The sequence below is a fragment of the Punctularia strigosozonata genome (assembly GCF_000264995.1).
Source record: "Punctularia strigosozonata HHB-11173 SS5 unplaced genomic scaffold PUNSTscaffold_12, whole genome shotgun sequence".
Classification (NCBI taxonomy): domain Eukaryota; kingdom Fungi; phylum Basidiomycota; class Agaricomycetes; order Corticiales; family Punctulariaceae; genus Punctularia; species Punctularia strigosozonata.
The window spans coordinates 916,849-933,798 of NW_006767444.1; the positions used below are offsets into that span (position 1 = coordinate 916,849).

The 16,950-nt window shown below is 56.8% G+C and overlaps 4 protein-coding genes across 4 annotated transcripts in view; 3 read left to right on the plus strand and 1 right to left on the minus strand.

Moving 5' to 3' along the window:
• The window catches only part of PUNSTDRAFT_54742 (uncharacterized protein), a gene marked incomplete at its 3' end in the record, with an annotated part of 1,572 nt that extends 1,032 nt beyond the window's left edge, over positions 1-540 (plus strand). The window contains exon 6 of the mRNA XM_007387034.1: positions 345-540. The remainder of the gene's footprint in view (positions 1-344) is intronic.
• Positions 541-960: 420 nt separating this feature from the next.
• PUNSTDRAFT_74221 (uncharacterized protein) lies at positions 961-5,346 on the plus strand (the record flags this gene model as incomplete). The annotated part of the gene is made up of 6 exons (XM_007387035.1): positions 961-1,108; positions 1,159-2,035; positions 2,069-2,708; positions 2,776-3,699; positions 4,411-4,684; positions 5,111-5,346. Coding segments are annotated over 6 exons (3,099 nt in total), but the record flags the coding sequence as incomplete, so codon positions are not given.
• Positions 5,347-6,508: 1,162 nt separating this feature from the next.
• Positions 6,509-15,410, minus strand: PUNSTDRAFT_54743 (ARM repeat-containing protein). Its single transcript, XM_007387036.1, has 27 exons — positions 15,054-15,410; positions 14,914-15,000; positions 14,653-14,850; positions 14,566-14,587; positions 14,337-14,475; positions 14,252-14,283; positions 14,133-14,201; positions 13,975-14,083; positions 13,876-13,923; positions 13,765-13,824; positions 11,107-13,711; positions 10,981-11,049; positions 10,744-10,918; positions 10,191-10,690; positions 10,066-10,124; positions 9,895-9,999; positions 9,557-9,835; positions 9,338-9,490; positions 9,129-9,278; positions 8,962-9,072; positions 8,257-8,900; positions 7,987-8,203; positions 7,792-7,933; positions 7,394-7,728; positions 7,249-7,345; positions 6,960-7,198; positions 6,509-6,905 (listed from the first exon to the last, which is right to left on the minus strand). The coding sequence occupies exons 14-27, from the start codon at positions 10,228-10,230 to the stop codon at positions 6,882-6,884; spliced, it is 2,595 nt and encodes an 864-aa protein (XP_007387098.1). The 5' UTR covers positions 10,231-10,690; positions 10,744-10,918; positions 10,981-11,049; positions 11,107-13,711; positions 13,765-13,824; positions 13,876-13,923; positions 13,975-14,083; positions 14,133-14,201; positions 14,252-14,283; positions 14,337-14,475; positions 14,566-14,587; positions 14,653-14,850; positions 14,914-15,000; positions 15,054-15,410; the 3' UTR covers positions 6,509-6,881.
• Positions 15,411-15,877: 467 nt separating this feature from the next.
• On the plus strand, positions 15,878-16,831 carry PUNSTDRAFT_122288 (uncharacterized protein). Its single transcript, XM_007387037.1, has 3 exons — positions 15,878-16,161; positions 16,220-16,379; positions 16,451-16,831. The coding sequence occupies exons 1-3, from the start codon at positions 15,925-15,927 to the stop codon at positions 16,807-16,809; spliced, it is 756 nt and encodes a 251-aa protein (XP_007387099.1). The 5' UTR covers positions 15,878-15,924; the 3' UTR covers positions 16,810-16,831.
• The last annotated feature ends 119 nt before the right edge of the window (positions 16,832-16,950 follow it).

Genomic DNA, 16,950 nt, shown 5'->3' on the forward strand with positions numbered 1-16,950 from the left:
AGTACGACAATCTTCCCCCTAAGGCCACCGGTTGACGATAGTGCAGATGTCGCATCCCGGCCCCTGCAGATGGACGATCGTCGCGCTCAACGGTCCAATGCGTTGATTTCCTTCGCCCTTGCCCGGTCGAACTCGCTGCCTCCCGTGCCTCCGGCGCCTACTACGATCGCCGAGCCAAACGATTCAAAGCCAACCTCTCCAGGTATGTTTGCAGATGACCGAGATTTTCTGAACTCACCTGTCACGCACGTAGAAAACGACCGCGACTTGTTCGGAAAAGATGGGTGAGTGTCCATCTAGGGATGATCGACCGAGTGCGTGCTCAAAGTACATCCTTCATCAAGTGCAGTGGCTCAAGAAGCGGGACACGCCACAGAGGACGCCGAAGCCATGGGCCCGGCGTGGCAGGCTGCAGAAACTCTATCGAATGCCATCGAGACTCTTGAAGGAGCAGCAGGGCCTGCCAACGATACACTTGACAGCTGGACACCCCTGCTGCAGAAATTGCGGATTTTTGTGGAAATATCGAACGGCCTCTCCCAGGTAAGTCATACCTTGCACATCATTTTCAACTGTACTAACTCCGGACGAATAGATCCATCCATACGCGAACCTCGCGTTCAGCGTTATAGCTGCCGTCCCGAAGGCAAATACTTCCTGATGGGAATATCTGCCACGTTGTCTCACTCCGCAATAGACTATCATAAAACAAATCCAGACGGACGCGGCGATGCGCGGTCTCGTGGAGACGATGAACTTGTCCCTAGAGCTGATGCAGGAAGCCGAGCCTCTCCGGCAAAGTGGCCATCGCCAAAAAGCCGCGCAGTTGATCGCAAGACAGATCAGGGAATGCGCGCACTTCATCTCCAAGTACGCTAACACGGACGGGTTTGGTGAGTCGATGACCCGGCGTAGGACCGAATCGTGCTGACCGCTCGCCACAATGTGCTAGCGAAGCGATTCTTTAAGGGACTTGGCCGAAATATTGCGGACGACATCGAGAGCTACCAAAACCGTCTGAAACAACTCGTAGAATATTTCAACGGTCATACGACGGTGGACACGAACATCGTCGTTCTGAGAGTTCTGGAGAGCGTAGGACGTTTGGGTCAGCCACTTTCTCATGCTTGTTCGCATGCGTCGGCTGACGTGGCGCAGACCAGGAAATGATCTTGAGAGATCTCCCCGTTGCTTCAGGCTCGGGCTTTCAACCCGAAAAGGGATGTCTACCCGGGACCCGTCTGCCGCTTATCGATCTCATCATGGCTTGGATTTACTCCCCTGACGAAGCGAACCCGCAACCTCTCTTCTGGTTGTACGGTCCCGCAGGCGCTGGAAAATCCGCCATTGCTCATGCCGTCGCACAGCTATGTAAGGAGGACGGGCGGCTCGGGCGCATGTTCTGTTTCAGTGCCTCCGGATGCAAGCTGGAACAGCTGTTCCCAACGCTTGCCATCGGGTTGGCCGATCTCGATTCAGAATGGAGGAAGGTGCTATGCGAGGCGGTCAAAAACGACAGTGACCTCCGTTCCACGCATTCACTACAGCTCCAGTTCGAAAACATCCTTCTAGGTCCTGCAAAAGCCATAGCAGACCGCATTGTAGGGCCCATCGTGATCATCCTCGACGCTTTAGATGAGAGCGGCGGCGAACGTTCGGAATTGCTGAAATATATTTCACGGCTAGCGGAGCTCCCCCGTAACTTCCGAATTCTAGTTACCTCGCGACCCGAACAGGACATACGAGAGAGTCTAGCAGCACTAAACTGCGTAGTTCGTCAGGATATCGCCGAGGATCAGTACGATACCGCCGATGATGATATCTCTCTGCTCGTTGACAAAAGGCTTTCCGAGTGGTCTCAGATAGGAAAGGACTCGCGGTGGCAGCGAGATACGATGGTGCCGCAAATCGTCCAGGCCGCCGAGAAATCTTTTCAGTGGGCGTTCACGGCGTGCGGATTCATCCGAGGGGAAGACAAGTACAAGGGGTACGACTGGCACGAACGTTTCTTGGCCGTCCTGTCCTCTGGATCCTTGTCGCAGGATCAGGAATCCGGTGTTCGTTACAGCCATCTGGACACCCTCTACAAATTAGTCTTAGGTCGGCTGTTCGGGGATGGACCATTGGATCGTTTCAAACGCGTGTTGGGACGTGTCCTCTCAGCCAAGGTACCGTTACCCCTGGACGCATTGGAAGAGCTACAAGAGGAGAAAGATCCACGAGGCTGTACCACCAACGTCTTGAATATCATGGGATCTTTGTTATATGGCGTTTCCAACCCAGGCGATCCGATTCGTCCACTACACAGCTCCTTTCGTGATTTTTTGACTGATAAAGCTCGAAGCGGCCCTTACTACGTGGATCTCAGCAGCGCGGATGACCTGCTAGCCCGCTCGACGCTACGAATCATGCGGACATCGCTTCGCTTCAACATATGCCATCTTGAGTCTTCATACGACCTCAACGACGAGTACAGTGACCTTGATCAGCGTACCCAGAAGCACATGACACCTGGGCTCAAATACGCGGTCCGTTATTGGGCGCAACATATCGTTCCTAAACCCCGGGCTACTCTATCTCCCAAATTGCTCACTCAGATCGAAGGATTTTTCAAGACTCGGGCGTTGTTCTGGTTAGAGTCGCTGAGCCTGTTGAACTCATTACAGTCGGGTTTGTCCGCGCTGCTGACGTTGAAGAGAGCCTTGACGGTGAGCATTCCTATTCCAAACAATATTCACGTGTTAACGAGGCGGTATCTTTTAGGGTATAGATGAGGCGAGCGATGTTCTTCGCTTGGTCGAGGATCTCGATAGATTCCTCAGCTTATACTGGGACGTGATCTCAATCTCGGCACCCCACATCTATCTCTCTGCTCTTCCCTTCACTCCGGAGACTTCGCTCGTATCTCAAAATTACATGGAGCCCTTCCCCAAGAGCGCGAGGGTCTCGCAAGGTCGACTGGCTCATTGGCCGGCGTTACGATGCACAATGCAAGGTCACCGATATGGGACCAGATCTGTCCAGTTTTCACACGATGGGAAGTGGATAGTATCGGGCTCAGATGACAATACCGTTCGCATGTGGGACGCCGAGTCCGGGCAAGCTGTTGGGAAGCCATTCGAGGGTCATACAGGTCCCGTTTATTCGGTAGCATTCTCTTCGGATGGGAGGCACATCATCTCAGCCTCCGCCGACAACACCATCCGAATGTGGGATACAGCATATGGCAAGGCGATTGGAGAACCATTCCGCGGCCATACCGACGCAGTCAATTCTGTCGCATTCTCCCCTCGGGCTGATGATCCACGCGCAGTCTCAGGTTCCGCCGATAAGACTATTTGCTTATGGGATACGAGCACGGGGAAAATGCTCGGAGAACCCATGGAAGGCCACACAGGTGTTGTACGGTCTGTAGGATTTTCACCAGATGGAACGCGCCTGGTCTCTGGCTCTCAGGATCATACAATACGTATATGGGATGCGCAATCACAAGAACTCGTGGCAGGACCTCTCTCAGGCCACGGTGATATCGTCGCCTGTGTCGCCTTTTCACCTGACAGCAAGCACGTCGTGACGGGATCCTGGGATGGCACAATTCGAGTCTGGGATGCAGAATCCGGGCAGACGATAGTAAGCCCGCTCGTGGGTCACACCAGTCCTGTGAAGTCTGTGAGTTTCTCCCCCGACGGAAAGTACATCGTTTCCGGCTCATACGATGACACGATTCGACTGTGGGACGCGAAGAACGGAGCCGAACTCGGAGAGCCGGTTCATTGCCAGAGTATACGAGTTTGGTCTGTGGCATATTCCCCGGATGGATCCCGCGTAGCCTCTGGATCACACGACGGACATGTACGAGTGTGGCACACTGCGGAGATGGCAACGACCAAGGCTTCTGGCACTCCAACTCCTGTTACGTCCATCGATGTGCCCTCCGATGGTAGCCAAATCGTCGCGGCTGACGTGAATGGCTGGCATCGGTGTTATGATATTGCAACACAAGCGGCCATTGGGAAACCTTTCGGCGGCGATCAGCTGCAGAGTGGTGCCACACTTTGGTGTGTCGCATTTTCCCCAGATAGCAGTCGGATAATCTCGGGCTATTCCGATGGTAGCATCCGGCTATGGGATGTAGCGAAAGGAACCGTCGTCGGAGAGCCGTGGAAACGCCCGTATACAGCCTTCGTCTTCTCTATCCTCTTCACGCCCAGTGGCCAGCAAGTGATCTCAGGGTCTTTGGACGGCACTATCTGTGTGTGGGACGTGGAGACTGGTAAAGCGCTCGGTGAATCTTTGCGCGGACACAACGCTGGTGTTAGATCCCTCGCACTATCGCTCATCGACGGCAATAGGCTTGTCTCCGGATCAGAGGATCACACCATCCGAGTCTGGGATGTGGAGAATAGACAGCCTGTTGGAGAGCCTCTTCGAGGTCATACCCATGAGGTCAGATCCGTCGCATACTCCTCAGATGGGAGCCGAATCGTTTCCGGATCGGATGATGGCACGGTCCGGCTGTGGGACGCAGAGTCCGGGGATCCCATCGGAGAGCCTTTGGTTGGCCATGACGGCATTGTGCACTCCGTGGCATTTTGTTTCAACGATGAGTATGTGATCTCTGGATCTATGGATGGCACGGTACGGATTTGGGGCGTAGGGACGCCCTCTGTCGCCGTTTTACGAGGTCATTCGCACAGGGTCATGTCGGTCAAATGGTCGTCTAAGACGAGCTGCATCGTTTCCGGCTCGTGGGATGGCTCTGTCCGGTCTTGGGACATCCGAGAGCTTATCTGCAAGCCTACCCAGCCACTCATGCAGGACAAAACAGCATTCCAAGAGCCGATATTCCACAACGATATTGGAACCGATGCACCATCATCTTCGGAGTTGACGAGTTCAAATTGTACAGGTGACGTTTTCCTTTGTTGTCCCAAGTCATCCACTCATGGTGCAACTACAGACGAGGACACGACGTCCCCTGATTCTCCGTCTCAAATCTCCATCTGTTTCTCATCCGCTCCCGAACATCGACTCCGTGACGCTCATACGCTCTTCCTGGACGGAAAGCAAGGATGGAGCCACGCGCGCATGAAAGCTTCATTCGGACTAGCCTCATGGAGATCGGCGGATGAGGGATGGATTTTAGGTCCCAACGACGAGCGACTACTCTGGGTCCCACAGCATAGTCGCTGGAATCTCTGGCAACCTGCATCCAGACTGTTCTTGCCCTCGGAGGAGACGACGATGTTGAATTTGAGGGACTTCGTTCACGGCAAGAGGTGGGCAGAGTGCTACAATTTCTACGAGCCCAGGACGGACGAGGGCGAAGCTGGTGGAGAGCACTGAGAATGCCGAAGGCTGCGGCGATGATTGTTCGGATCGTTCGGAGACGAAACGCACGACACGTATATGACGTATTTCCATTGGCAGTCAGGATACATGCAAGGTGCATTCTTACCGCTGTAGCGAACACGACGCAGGGAGTGCAAGCGGCCCCTCTTGATGTTGAGCTTCGAGCCTCCAAAGCACGAGTCGTTGCTCCAGCAGTCCGAACTTGGGCTGTCGGTGGCATGCGTACGGCGAACAGCGATGGAGGGAACGACCGGGTTCTAGCTGAGCGAGGCAGCGGGGGTAGCGGTCGCGATTGTTCGTGCTATTGGCTCTCGGCGGGTTCACGAAACCCCGGTGAGCGCGGTTGAGTACGAGCTTGGAGAGGAGGAGTGGCCGAAATAACTCAAAGGAGCGACGAGCACAGTCGGGAACTATTTCGCTATTTCATCCGATTGAGCGAAGCGATCATCGCCAAATAGTGACGCTGACGCACCTTTGTGTGCTTTTCAGACCGTCGAGCAGCATCGTGCGTGTCCCGAAGCTCGGCCATCTAGAGCAAACGGATGCTTGCGCGTAGGAGACAAGTGGTTGTGGACGTTTATGACGTCAGACGCGTCGCGAAGACGGGGCTTTCAGCGCTGAGCGTTCACGTCTGCGTAGAACGGGCGTTATCCAGAACCCTTGGTCGAATTCGATTAGAGTGCGCAAGTCAAATCGAGAGAGATGCGTCAGAGCAATAGCCCATCTATGTAGATGACGAAGATGGCAGCGAGCTACCTCGCCGCCAGCAGTACGTTATATACTTGAGGAGGGTGCACAGAAATCCGTGAAGGCGAGCCGAGGTCGCGAGGTATGCATCGGCCGCCCATCATCCATGCGCTCAGAGACAAGGGGGAAGAGAAAATTGGCCCCATACTGTAGTAATAGCGCCGGCGTCTTGTCTCAGCGCTCCCGCGCAAGCCCCGAACCGGCCAGTCTATACACGTTCAATTGTGCTCGCGATCCACAGCATTTGGCGTCGTACACCGATTCCAGCTCCGCAAAAGGGTGTAGAATACGAACCCGTAGACCTCGCGAGGCATATCGTTGTCAACAAGGATGGCACGACTCCGAGTCGCGGGGGCCTAGTATGGGATTGAATCCACCAACGTGGTAGTCGCACGTATATGGGAGTGTGGTCGTAGCAAATGAAGTGAATATTTGGGAGGGCAAAGAACACGCGTTAAGATACAGCGCAGGACCGAGGAGGACTAGGTGGATGGCAATGGAAATGCAGACTAAGGACGTTTTTCGATACAGGTGACATTGTGAGGAGCGCGAGTTTGACGGAATCAAGGCGCGCGGTGGGTAGCGAGGGGTCTAGTGACGGATGTAAAAACTTGCATTTAACCTCTGGTTCGAATGTAGATAAGCGAGAGCGAGGCCGTGCTATGTCCTCCTTGAGAGGGGCAACGGGCTCAATAGCGTAGGTAGTCGACAACAGGAGATGAGAAGAGAAAGAAAACGACAGAAAGAATCCCAATTCAAGCGCGTCGGTTGAACGACGATGTTTATGCGGTAGCCCGCTTGACCATCTGAAGACTGCGGTTAGCATCGTCGCCGTCTCCGAGGAGATAGGGGAGACATACCTCTCTCGCCCAGCGCATGGTCTTCTTCGTTTCGGGTGGCATACGGCCCTTCGACCGGAGCTCGTTCGCTAGCCACTCGGCGAGCAGGTACTGCTTAATTTGGCCGTTCTGGAAGGCGTCCGCAAGATCGCCGACGAGGCCAAGAGAAAGCTTCACGATGGCGTCTGTCCTCTCCTCGTCCGTGAGGCATCGTTGGATCAAGTTGAGGATGCTCGGAACGTGCGGGATTATCAAGTTGACTGTGATCGATGGTTAGCACGATGGAAGGTATGAGCGAACACGGACGTACCCTTGTCACTCGCCTTGAGACCAGTGACGATGCCGGTGTATGCCTCGAGAATACCTTCTCGCAGCTGCGCGACGTAGTCGAGCAAGTCGTAGTCCAGCTAGACTACCATCAGCGTATAGTCATATCCGGCTAAGATCGGACGTACAGGGTTCGGTTGTAGGGAGCCAGCCTGCTCTAACACGGTCATGGTGGTGTTGAGGTAGGGTTCGAACGAGGGCCCAATCGCGAGGGCGATGTCGCCGAAGCACGACACGATCGGAATCTTCACGTTCCGATTGAGCACTTCGCTCTGCAGGTTCTCGAGCAGCACAGTCATGAACTGGCTCGCGTACGGCGTGCTCTGCTCCCCGAGCGCGCGGGAGATGTCGCCGATAAGACCGACGGCGACCATGCACAATTGTGTGTCTTCGTGCGCCTTCAACGCAGGATAGAGGAACTGCAGGAACGCTTGGACGTAAGGCGCAAAGTTCTTCTCGAGAGCTGTTGAAAAAGTTGGAGCATTAGCGCCGGCCCGGAGTGGAAAAGAATCGGAGTGTTACGTGCCTGTCGCGAGCGTGCCAACGACGAGAAACGCGTCTTCGAGTATCGTGGACGTTTTACCAGCAGCTGCCATGAGCTGGAGGAGTAGAGTCATGATTCGATCCGACAGAGGTGCGATGCCCGCCTCCAGCTTGCGAACAACGCTCTGCGGAACGACCGTCATCAACGCGCTTCCTCACAATTGGACGTCGATCTTACCCCAGTCACGCTGCAGAAATTACTTTGCAGGTCATTCCAGTTGTTACGGTCGTCGACTCCCAAGATCTGGTTTTGCATGCCTAATAGCTGTTCCATGCGCATAAGGATCGTGACCACGGTGTTCTGCACGACGGGAATGGCGTCCGGAGGCGCGTTGGTCATGAATGAGGTGATGGCCTCGTATGCAGAGGTGCGGTAGTTAGCTTCGTTTCCGGCGCTATGAGTATCAGAGTGAGCGGGGAGGTTCCAGAGATGGACAGCATGACTGACGTTTCTGTTACTCGTAACAGGGCCTCAACGACGCCTTGGTAATATGGCGACAGAGGGTTGCTCGTCGCACCCTGTGTCTCGTCTTCGTAGTAAGAACCAAGCTGATCGGCGAGGTTCATGAGCGCCCAACAGCAGTTGGCCACGATTCGTGGGTTATCGTTCAGGCCAGCAACGAGCGCCGATACGAGGTCGTGGAGGTGAACGTCGGGCTTGATGGACGTGACAAGCAGATCGCACACTCTGCCAAGCGTCCACGCCGTCGTATCCTTGACGTTCACATTCGGGTCCGCCATGAGCTGGATGAGGAGCGGTAGGGCTTGGTTCACGAGCGGTGCGAGCACGGCCGGGTCAGGGCCCTCGAGGATCGAGCCGAACGTCATGATGGCCGCCTCGCGCGAGTGCCAGTCCGGATCGCGGATCTTCAGCTCGATGAACGGGATCACCGCTGGCACGATCGCGTCTTGCACGGCTTGTGCGAGAAGGCCGATACATGTTCCAGCAGCCATCGCGACGTTCCACTCGTCCTCGTCTGCGTCCTCGTCCTGGTGAGTGAGCAGCTCAAGGAGGACGGGCACAATCTCGGGTAAGGCGATCTTCGCGAAGTATTTGGACTCGCGCTCGGGGATCTCGCCGTACTCAGCAGCCTGGAAGATCATAGGCATGCTCAGCGAATGACAATCTTACATAAGGGGCGAGCAATCTCACCTCAGCAGCTTCCATGTTCAGCTCACTCTCTTCTTCGCAGACAGTAGACCAGAACTCAATGGCTTGCAATGCGACGGATTCCTCACTCGACTTCATTCCTTGGACAGTAAGCTGCTCGTGCGGTATGATCAGTACAGCCATCAAAGGCGGAAAAGTGTGGCACTCACCCCGAACAACGCGCGCTCCATGTAGAACGTCATCTTATCGTAGTACAAGCTCATGATGCGCACCAAACATTCGAACGCGCCGACCTGAACTTGCACGTTCGGATTTTGCGTCGCCTCGCAGACGACCTGCATGATGTAATTTCTCTCGCCCTAGAAGAGAGCATGGTAAACAGGAGATCCATGCTTGGACGGTGTTGTGAGATACTGACCTCGCGCTCAAAGTTCTCGCGAACGAAGTCGAGCGAGTTGAAGAGCGCGGTGACAGCGGCTCTTTGCACCTCCGTAGACGGTTCGTCCTTCCGGGCGCCGTGAATAACGGCGGTGAGAATCGAGTTTGATTGATGCGTGAGGATTTCCGGTTTCTGGGGAAGAAAGGAGAGAGAACCTTGAATATCGTCTATCACGCAGAGTTTGCATAATCTGCGTACCACTTGTTCGCAGACGAAGCCGATCGCTTCCAACGTAGCTATCCTAAGGTTGACATTCGTCGCGTCGTTCACGAAGCCGAGCAGGATGTCGATGAGCTCTGGCCACTGGCCATGGGGAAGCTCGACGGCGGCGATGGCAGCCACGAACTGGGCAGCCACGGTTCCTGCTCGTTGTTGGGGCGAAGCGAGAGACATGAGCGCATCCTGCTTGATCTTGCCCCTCGTTTGAGTATCGATGCCTAGCCATCGGTTGGCGTAATCGGTCTGCCTTGTGGCGTCCTACATCCGTACACCAAATAGGTAACGAGTTCCGATTAACGTCAAATTGTGAGACATACGCGTGCGGTCAGGGCGTTCTTCAACGCGAGACCTGCGGCGCTCCTAAGATGCGGCGGCGTGTTCTCGTTCACGAGTTCGGCGGATAACATGAGCATGTACGCAGGCTAGAGGATCGCGCACGAACGCAGACAATCAGCTTCAGATCGGCATAGGGAGCACGAGCGACTCACATAGTTGGTCGCAGCCGCCTGTTCCAGCTTTTGCGTAGCATCCTGACGCGTCGCCTGGTCTGAAGGTAGCGAAGACGATCGTGGTGAGGTCAAGGGAGAGGGTCAAACGCGATAATGATGCGCACCAGGCGAGAGCGTATGTTCCAGAAGTTCGCGGGCACTCATGGTCGTCGAAAAAGGGCCGGACGGGCGTGGGTCGTCGTCTCAGTAGCGGAGGTGTGCGATCGCGTCGTGTATTTATGGGCGGGCGGATTATTTTGTGGTCTTTGTTGGGGGCGTGGCCTGGTCGTGGTGGTCGGGGAACAAGGCGGGCAGTGTGGACGGCGCAAACAAGGAGGATCGGTTCAAGGCCTGATCCGCCACACTATTTTCTATCACGTACACGGCCCCAGCTCGTGCTTCAGTGCTGTCTGATCTCCCGCTCGCTACGCCCTTATCGCGTCGGTCGATATCCACCGGGATTCCACCCGCCCGCTTTTCTGCAGCGAGCGCTTGACTCGACGAGCCCCGGCCAACCATCCGCGACGCGTGGGGGTTTCGCACGAAAATCCCTCAACAGCCATCTTTCAGAGTTCTCGACCCACCCAACAAAACCACATCCACCTCTCGTACGATGGCAGACAGGGTAAGCCACACCTCCACGCATTCCGGAGCTCAGGATCGATGTTGATCTCATAGGGCCGTGGTGCACCCAGGGGAGCGCGCGGTGGCATGGGAGGGGGCGCAGGTAGAGGGCGCGGTGGCCCCCAGGGGCCCCAGCCGACAATGGACAAACCCAAGCGCGAGGCCATCCTCGACCTCTCAAAGTACTCGAACGAGCGCATCCGCGTCAAATTCACCGGTGGACGGGAAGGTGCGTCGCGCCGTGTGCTCATACATCACTCAGCGTCGGCTGACAAGACGCGACTGTTCCAGTCACAGGCGTACTGAAAGGCTACGACCAGCTGCTCAATCTCGTTCTGGACGAGGTCGAAGAGCACTTCTCTGGTACGCTTTCCATGGAGCCTTGTCGCCGTACCAACACTGACCCTGCCGTTTTTCCAGAACCCGAACCCCATACACGATCCCTAGGTCTCGTCGTCCTCCGAGGTCCCACCATCACCTTGCTCAGCCCCGTAGACGGTTTCGAAGAGATCGCAAATCCATTCGCGGCCCAGGAGTAAAACCAAATCTACTCATCCTGGTGCTGTCGCGGCCCTTCCTTGACCTTCACACACACGCTTTCCGTAGCCCCACCGCTTCGTATGCGCCTGCAGGCTCCATTCCCCGCGCGTACATGTACATTATCTAAAATGTAACGCGACAACGCGCCAGTGGCTTGCGGGACCGGTCGGAGCAGTACGACGGTTCGCTCCGAGCATATACGCGAGACGATCATGAGGTAAGAATCCACGACAATTGCACGACGGATCCTAAGTAAGCGAGATAAAGAATACGGATATCCGCTTCTATTCGGGGTGGCTGAAGGTCAAAATCCCTTGCCAGCTTGTGCGCATCCCCACGGACAGCATGATGTGAAATCAGAGGCAGCCCTCGAAATCCGTCACACCGGTGGGTCCTACGGCTTGTCGTCCACTGGATGTCGAAAGTCGGTGTTGAGGGCAACGGTTGGCAACGAAGGCAAATTTGGAGATGCGAGTCTGGACGATCCAGGCGCCGAAGATATCGTGGAAGTTGACCTCGTCATGACCACTGTCGACGCCGCAGTCGAGCTTGGGCTGACGGAACCACCAGGCGACGCCGTCGTCGGCTTCTCCCCCGCCACATCGGCGGTACTCAGCAAGGAGAACCCGCTCAGCAGTGACGGCGGCACCGCCGTATCGGGTGTAGGCGGATACTCCGACTTGGGCGTCGGCGACGCCGACGGCGAGAACGCTTCCTCCTCTGCCACGCTCGGCGGAAGCGTGACGTTGAACCCGCTCGCCGGCCGGTGCAACGGCGACGCGGGCGAAATCGAGCGCGACGAGAGCGACGATGGCGGATAGTGCGAGCTCACAGACGACGACGCCGGCGACTCGCTTCCCGACCGCGGCGGGGAAGGGGATTGACTTTGACTTTGGTTCTTCGCAACCGTTGAGGGTGATGGCGGCGACAGCTTCACGCCGCTCGGGGCAAGGCGCGAGATGCCGCTGAGATGCTGCGGCGGGGACCGTGAGCGGGACGGCGACGCGCTCGACGACCTCGAGATATCCACGATAGGCCGCCTCGCTGCCGCCCCAGGTGTGAGCGGCGGGACGATCGTCGCCGCCGAATGCGTGTGCGAGTGCGATGCCCGTCTGTGGGGCACGGACGACAGACCTGGATCGCCCGGGGTGGGCGTGTGGGTGTCGGATGAGTTTGGCGAGCGCGATGGCGACAATCGCGGCGGAAGCTGCTGGTATCCGCGCGTTGGCTGGGTATGGTGCAGCGCAGTGCCTGCCTGCCGTCTCCCTGGCGACGGCGGGGAAGACCACGACGGCGGCGGAGACGAAGCCGCAACCGCTGCGTTCGCGGAAGCGGCAAGGCTGGCGAGGTACTGCTGCTGCTGCTGCTGTTGCTGTTGGTGATAGTATGGCGCGAGCATTGCTACATATGTTCCTGCTTGAGTTGGTGCTTGAATTGCTGGATGTTGAGGTTGATGATGCTGTTGTGGAGGTGTTTGAGAATGCGAGTAAGGAACGGCGTTGACGACGGGCACGGGCGTCCTCGGCGAGGTGCCCGTCTCGTAGAATATGTTTGAATGCGAAGGAGCCGGGTCCCTCTCCACTCCACGAGGGACCGGAAACTGGAACGGTGGAGACTGATGCCCATACGTAGGCATCACGGGGAGTGAAAGGCGATGCGAGGCTGGTCCGGGCGTGGACAGCGATCTCCGCGGTGGGTCCACCTGCGCAGCGTTGACGAGCGCCCTAAAGTCGCGGTTCGTGACAGGCGCTTGTGATACCGGCACATCCTCTCCAGGACGGTTCGCGGGCCGCCCGCGGAAGCGGAAAGGCATGCGCTGGTTCGCAGGCGGTCGCGGGCGCGCGGGTAAGTGCGCGGACGACTCCGATTCGTACGACGTCGACGGCGCGCCGAGCGGGGGCGAGTTCAGCAGTGGCGGCTGCAACGACTCTTCTGTGTATGAGCGCACGGAGCGGACCTCGTCCAGGTCCGCAACGTCGGACGGCGTGCCCCCGTCATCCGTGAGCACTTCACTGTTGTTCGACGAGGACGCGTACGACGTCGAGCGCTCGCGCGCCTCGGTCGACAACGTTGCAAGCAGCAGGCCCTCGCCGAGCCGATCCTCAAACGACACCCGGTCCTCGACCGGCGCGTGCTCCGGCGGCGGGCTCGTCCACTTCAACCGCTGAGGGCCCATATGATCCGGCGGAGGACTGATCGGCACTTCCGGCAGCGGCTCCGTAGGCTGCCGTGAGAGGGAGGGCCCCAGCACGCTGTCCCCCTTGAAGGGTACCGCACCCGGGCGGAGGTTGCTGCTCGTGACAGTGTACGGTGTCTGTGGCGGAAGGTTCGAGAGGCGCTGTGGTACGCGCGGTTTGGGCGGCGGCGAGGCTCGCAATGGTTCATCCTCCGGCCGTTCTTCGCAAAGCTGAGAAAGCGCGACTATGGCGCGATCCGGGCGGTTACCGATGATCCGTGACGCCCGCATGAGCTCGCCGCGAATCTTTGAACCCTCATGAACAATCAAGCAGTTGCATCCGCTTTCGATGCGCTCACCGTGTACAGACCATCTTTGGAGACGCAACGAGCGACGTTGTAATCCAACTCGAACGGATCCTGTACGATATTGAGCCATCATGGCCGACTGAAACCATCTGAGACACTCACTTCGATGCAGAACCGGTTGGGCTCTCTCGCATCATTATAGCTGCTGAGCTGAGAAACAGTCAGCAACGGCAGAGGCAGCGATATTTCCGACGAACGCACCTCTGTTAGCCAGCCTTTATCTTCCTTCTTCACCAGACCTGCCCTCACGGACACGACGCCCAAGGAATAAGGAAAATCTCTTGCATAGTACCTGTAAAAGTCCGAAAGCCTGACCGCATATCAGAATATGAAGCATAAAGACGGCGGAAGCGACGTACAACTCGGCGACCGTTTGTGTATTAGAGGATTTCCAACGTTGGCGAAGCAGATCTATATCATCAAAGAACCTGGCCACGCGGATCAGGAATGGGTCCAGGCCACCTTAAGGTTAGCGTACCAGATATCATGTTCGCCGATATGACTCTCTTCCTGAGCGGTCATCAAAATCCGAAAAAAGGGTACTGCAGCAAAGGGACTCTCACGTGCGATATAGGGCGAAGAGGCGGCATCGATTGTAGATTCGGAAGCACGGGCGGATTCTTGACGTGCACAAGGAAATATATGACCAGCAGAACGTAGCCGTAAGATGACAACGTGCCCTTGTACGGCGAGTTGATCTTTCTATATCAGGATGGCCGGCGTGAGTCACCATCGGCATCAACGAGGGTGCAGCGCGGGACGGGAAGCGAGAAGAGAGATATCGATGCGTACCGCCGTTTGCTCCAAACCTTAACTGTGCCACCGACAACATGTCAGAATGGGGCATGGGCGCGGCGTGGGGGGCGGAGGCGTACGTACGGAAGAGGACCATGGTCCGCACGCGGGCGGGGTCGATCATGGCGTAGCACATGAGCAATCGCGTGTTCTCGAGAGCCAGTCGATTCTCGAATCCGATGTCACACGCTATGCCACACGGAAGCCCGGGGGACGGATCGAGGGACAACTTGACGATGGGTATCCGGGCGTAGGGGAGAGGCTTGACGTGAAATTTGGTTTCTGCGAGGTGCAAACAGTTCGCCGAGGAAGGTAATCGCGGGTGATTCTGGACGTTACACGTACCACGCTCCAGCAGATCTCCAAGCATGTTCACCAGGTCGCTCGCAGGCAATCGATTCTCAGAATCAATGAGGCAGCACAGATCCATGTCTTGTACACGCTCGCAATCAACTTTCAACGAAAACTTTGCGCGCGGCGCTCACCAGAATTGCGTAGACTGAAGCCGTTCGCGGTGCTCCCGAAGGATAATAGGCGGCTGTTAGGCTCTATGGTGCGAATCAGCCGCTCGAGCAGCCTCCGCACGTCTTCCTTGACGGCCATCTCTTCCGGCGTCGGCAAGAGCTGTATGACAAAGTCGTAGAGACACTGCGAGAGCTCGGCGTAGAAACGCTGCTTGGAGACATGGCGCCGGTGCGAGCCCGAGGCGACGGGCGACTGATGGTAAGGCGAGCGAAGGTGGTGGCCGTTGCCGACGGAGGCCTGTGTGTAGGACTCCATTGCGAGTTGGTGATCCCAAGGGTTGTCCGGGGTATCCAGCCGCCAGAGAGGGAGGGACGCGGACGGGGCCTTGTCCAGAGAACGAGGAGATCAACGCCCGTTACGCTTATAGCAGCCCGCCTGTTAGATCCCGTGGGCATTCACCGCGTTCATCTCAGACGCTTTGTCAATTCCTCCATTTCTTTTGCTCCGTGCTTTGATCACCCACTTATCACACGCGGACCTGGTCTTGCAAATAATCCCGGTCAAGAAACTGGTCAAGGCCACCTTGATTCGTCTAGTTCTGTCATGGCAACAAACGGTCCACAACGCCCACCGCGGTGCACCGATCTTACTTCTCTTGTGGCCTTGCAGCATCTACGCCCTGAACAATGACTTCCCTGCTGCGCATCCGGTGGCCTTGCTTCAGCGTCAGCGCATTGCAGCGTCCAGTGGACACAACGCCCGGGCTGCCACTCCGCCTGTCACCGACTCCGGATCTGACACTATATCAACAATCCAGCAATGTCTCCATCCTCTCGTCCACACCCCGCAGGATACCATCATCTCTACTCGACACACTAACGCTCCAGCAACATGGACTCGGAACTATTCGACTACCTCGTCAAGACCTTGGACCCCACTGCGTTCAGGGATCAACCCGCGCTGCAGCCCGCGCCCGCGCCCGAAAAGGCGTGCAATCAGTGCGGGGACGACGACCGCGACATGAAAATAAGCCCCGAATCTTTCATCAAGATCTGCAATGGTCTCAAGAAGGAGTTCTCCCGTGGCGTCGTCCCTCAGGACGCCGACATCATGAAATGCACCATAACGGTAAGTGCATCCGACTCGTGCCCGACGCCGCAAAGCGCTCAACCTTCTCCTTATACAGGACTTGTGCGATACTTACATCAACGACACGATGTTTGCCGAAGTAATCGAATGCCTCGTCCGCGAAATACCCGTCTCATTACCAGGGAGCGCGGTTCTCGAGCAGCTGATCGACGCAGCATTCGTTCGCGCGGGCGCCATGAACCTCTGGGAACTCACCAGTACGTCTTCCAGCCACCATGCTCGCTCGCTCATCACCCGCGCCACCGACGCTCAACGACTTCGCCCATAGTGGACTTGCTCGTCCTCGGCGCGCAGCTGAAGTCGGAAACGAAAACATTTCTGGCCAGTATGCCCTCCGAATGGAAGAGCACGCCCCAAAACGCGCTTTCCGAATCCGACGCATCCCGAGGTCCACTGCGGCCGTCCGCGTCAGGACACGACAACCTCGGCACGCCGACGGCCGACGCGGAACCGTTCAAGGCAGCAGCCGCCTCGCCCACGAAGCTCCCGTTACCAAACCTCCATCTTCCGGAAAAGCTGACGCACGATGCGCGCCAACGAGTGGCGAAGAAGCTCGGGAAGGAGAACAGCATCGCCACGATGGTCGGCATGTTGAATATCACCAAGAACAGCACCGCTGCGCAATGACCGTCTGTATGCGTTACATGCCCCCCCCCCCCTCTACCATGATCTTGCAGTCCAGTCAGAATATTACTTCACATGTATAGTATCCACACTGCTATTCGAATATACCTTATGTTGCTCTCTCTGGCCCTGTTCCGGTATCGC

Excerpts from the sequence above, each read along its gene's own strand:
- PUNSTDRAFT_54743 (XM_007387036.1), bottom strand. The coding sequence starts at position 10,230 with ATGAGTGCCCGCGAACTTCTGGAACATACGCTCTCGCCTG. Across the intron at positions 9,836-9,894 it reads AGAACGCCCTGACCGCACGC|GACGCCACAAGGCAGACCGA; the intron begins GTATGTCTCACA and ends GTACGGATGTAG. Across the intron at positions 9,073-9,128 it reads TGGAGCGCGCGTTGTTCGGG|CTTACTGTCCAAGGAATGAA; the intron begins GTGAGTGCCACA and ends CCGCACGAGCAG.
- PUNSTDRAFT_122288 (XM_007387037.1), top strand. The coding sequence starts at position 15,925 with ATGGACTCGGAACTATTCGACTACCTCGTCAAGACCTTGGACCCCACT. Across the intron at positions 16,162-16,219 it reads TCATGAAATGCACCATAACG|GACTTGTGCGATACTTACAT; the intron begins GTAAGTGCATCC and ends CTCCTTATACAG. Across the intron at positions 16,380-16,450 it reads GAACCTCTGGGAACTCACCA|TGGACTTGCTCGTCCTCGGC; the intron begins GTACGTCTTCCA and ends CTTCGCCCATAG.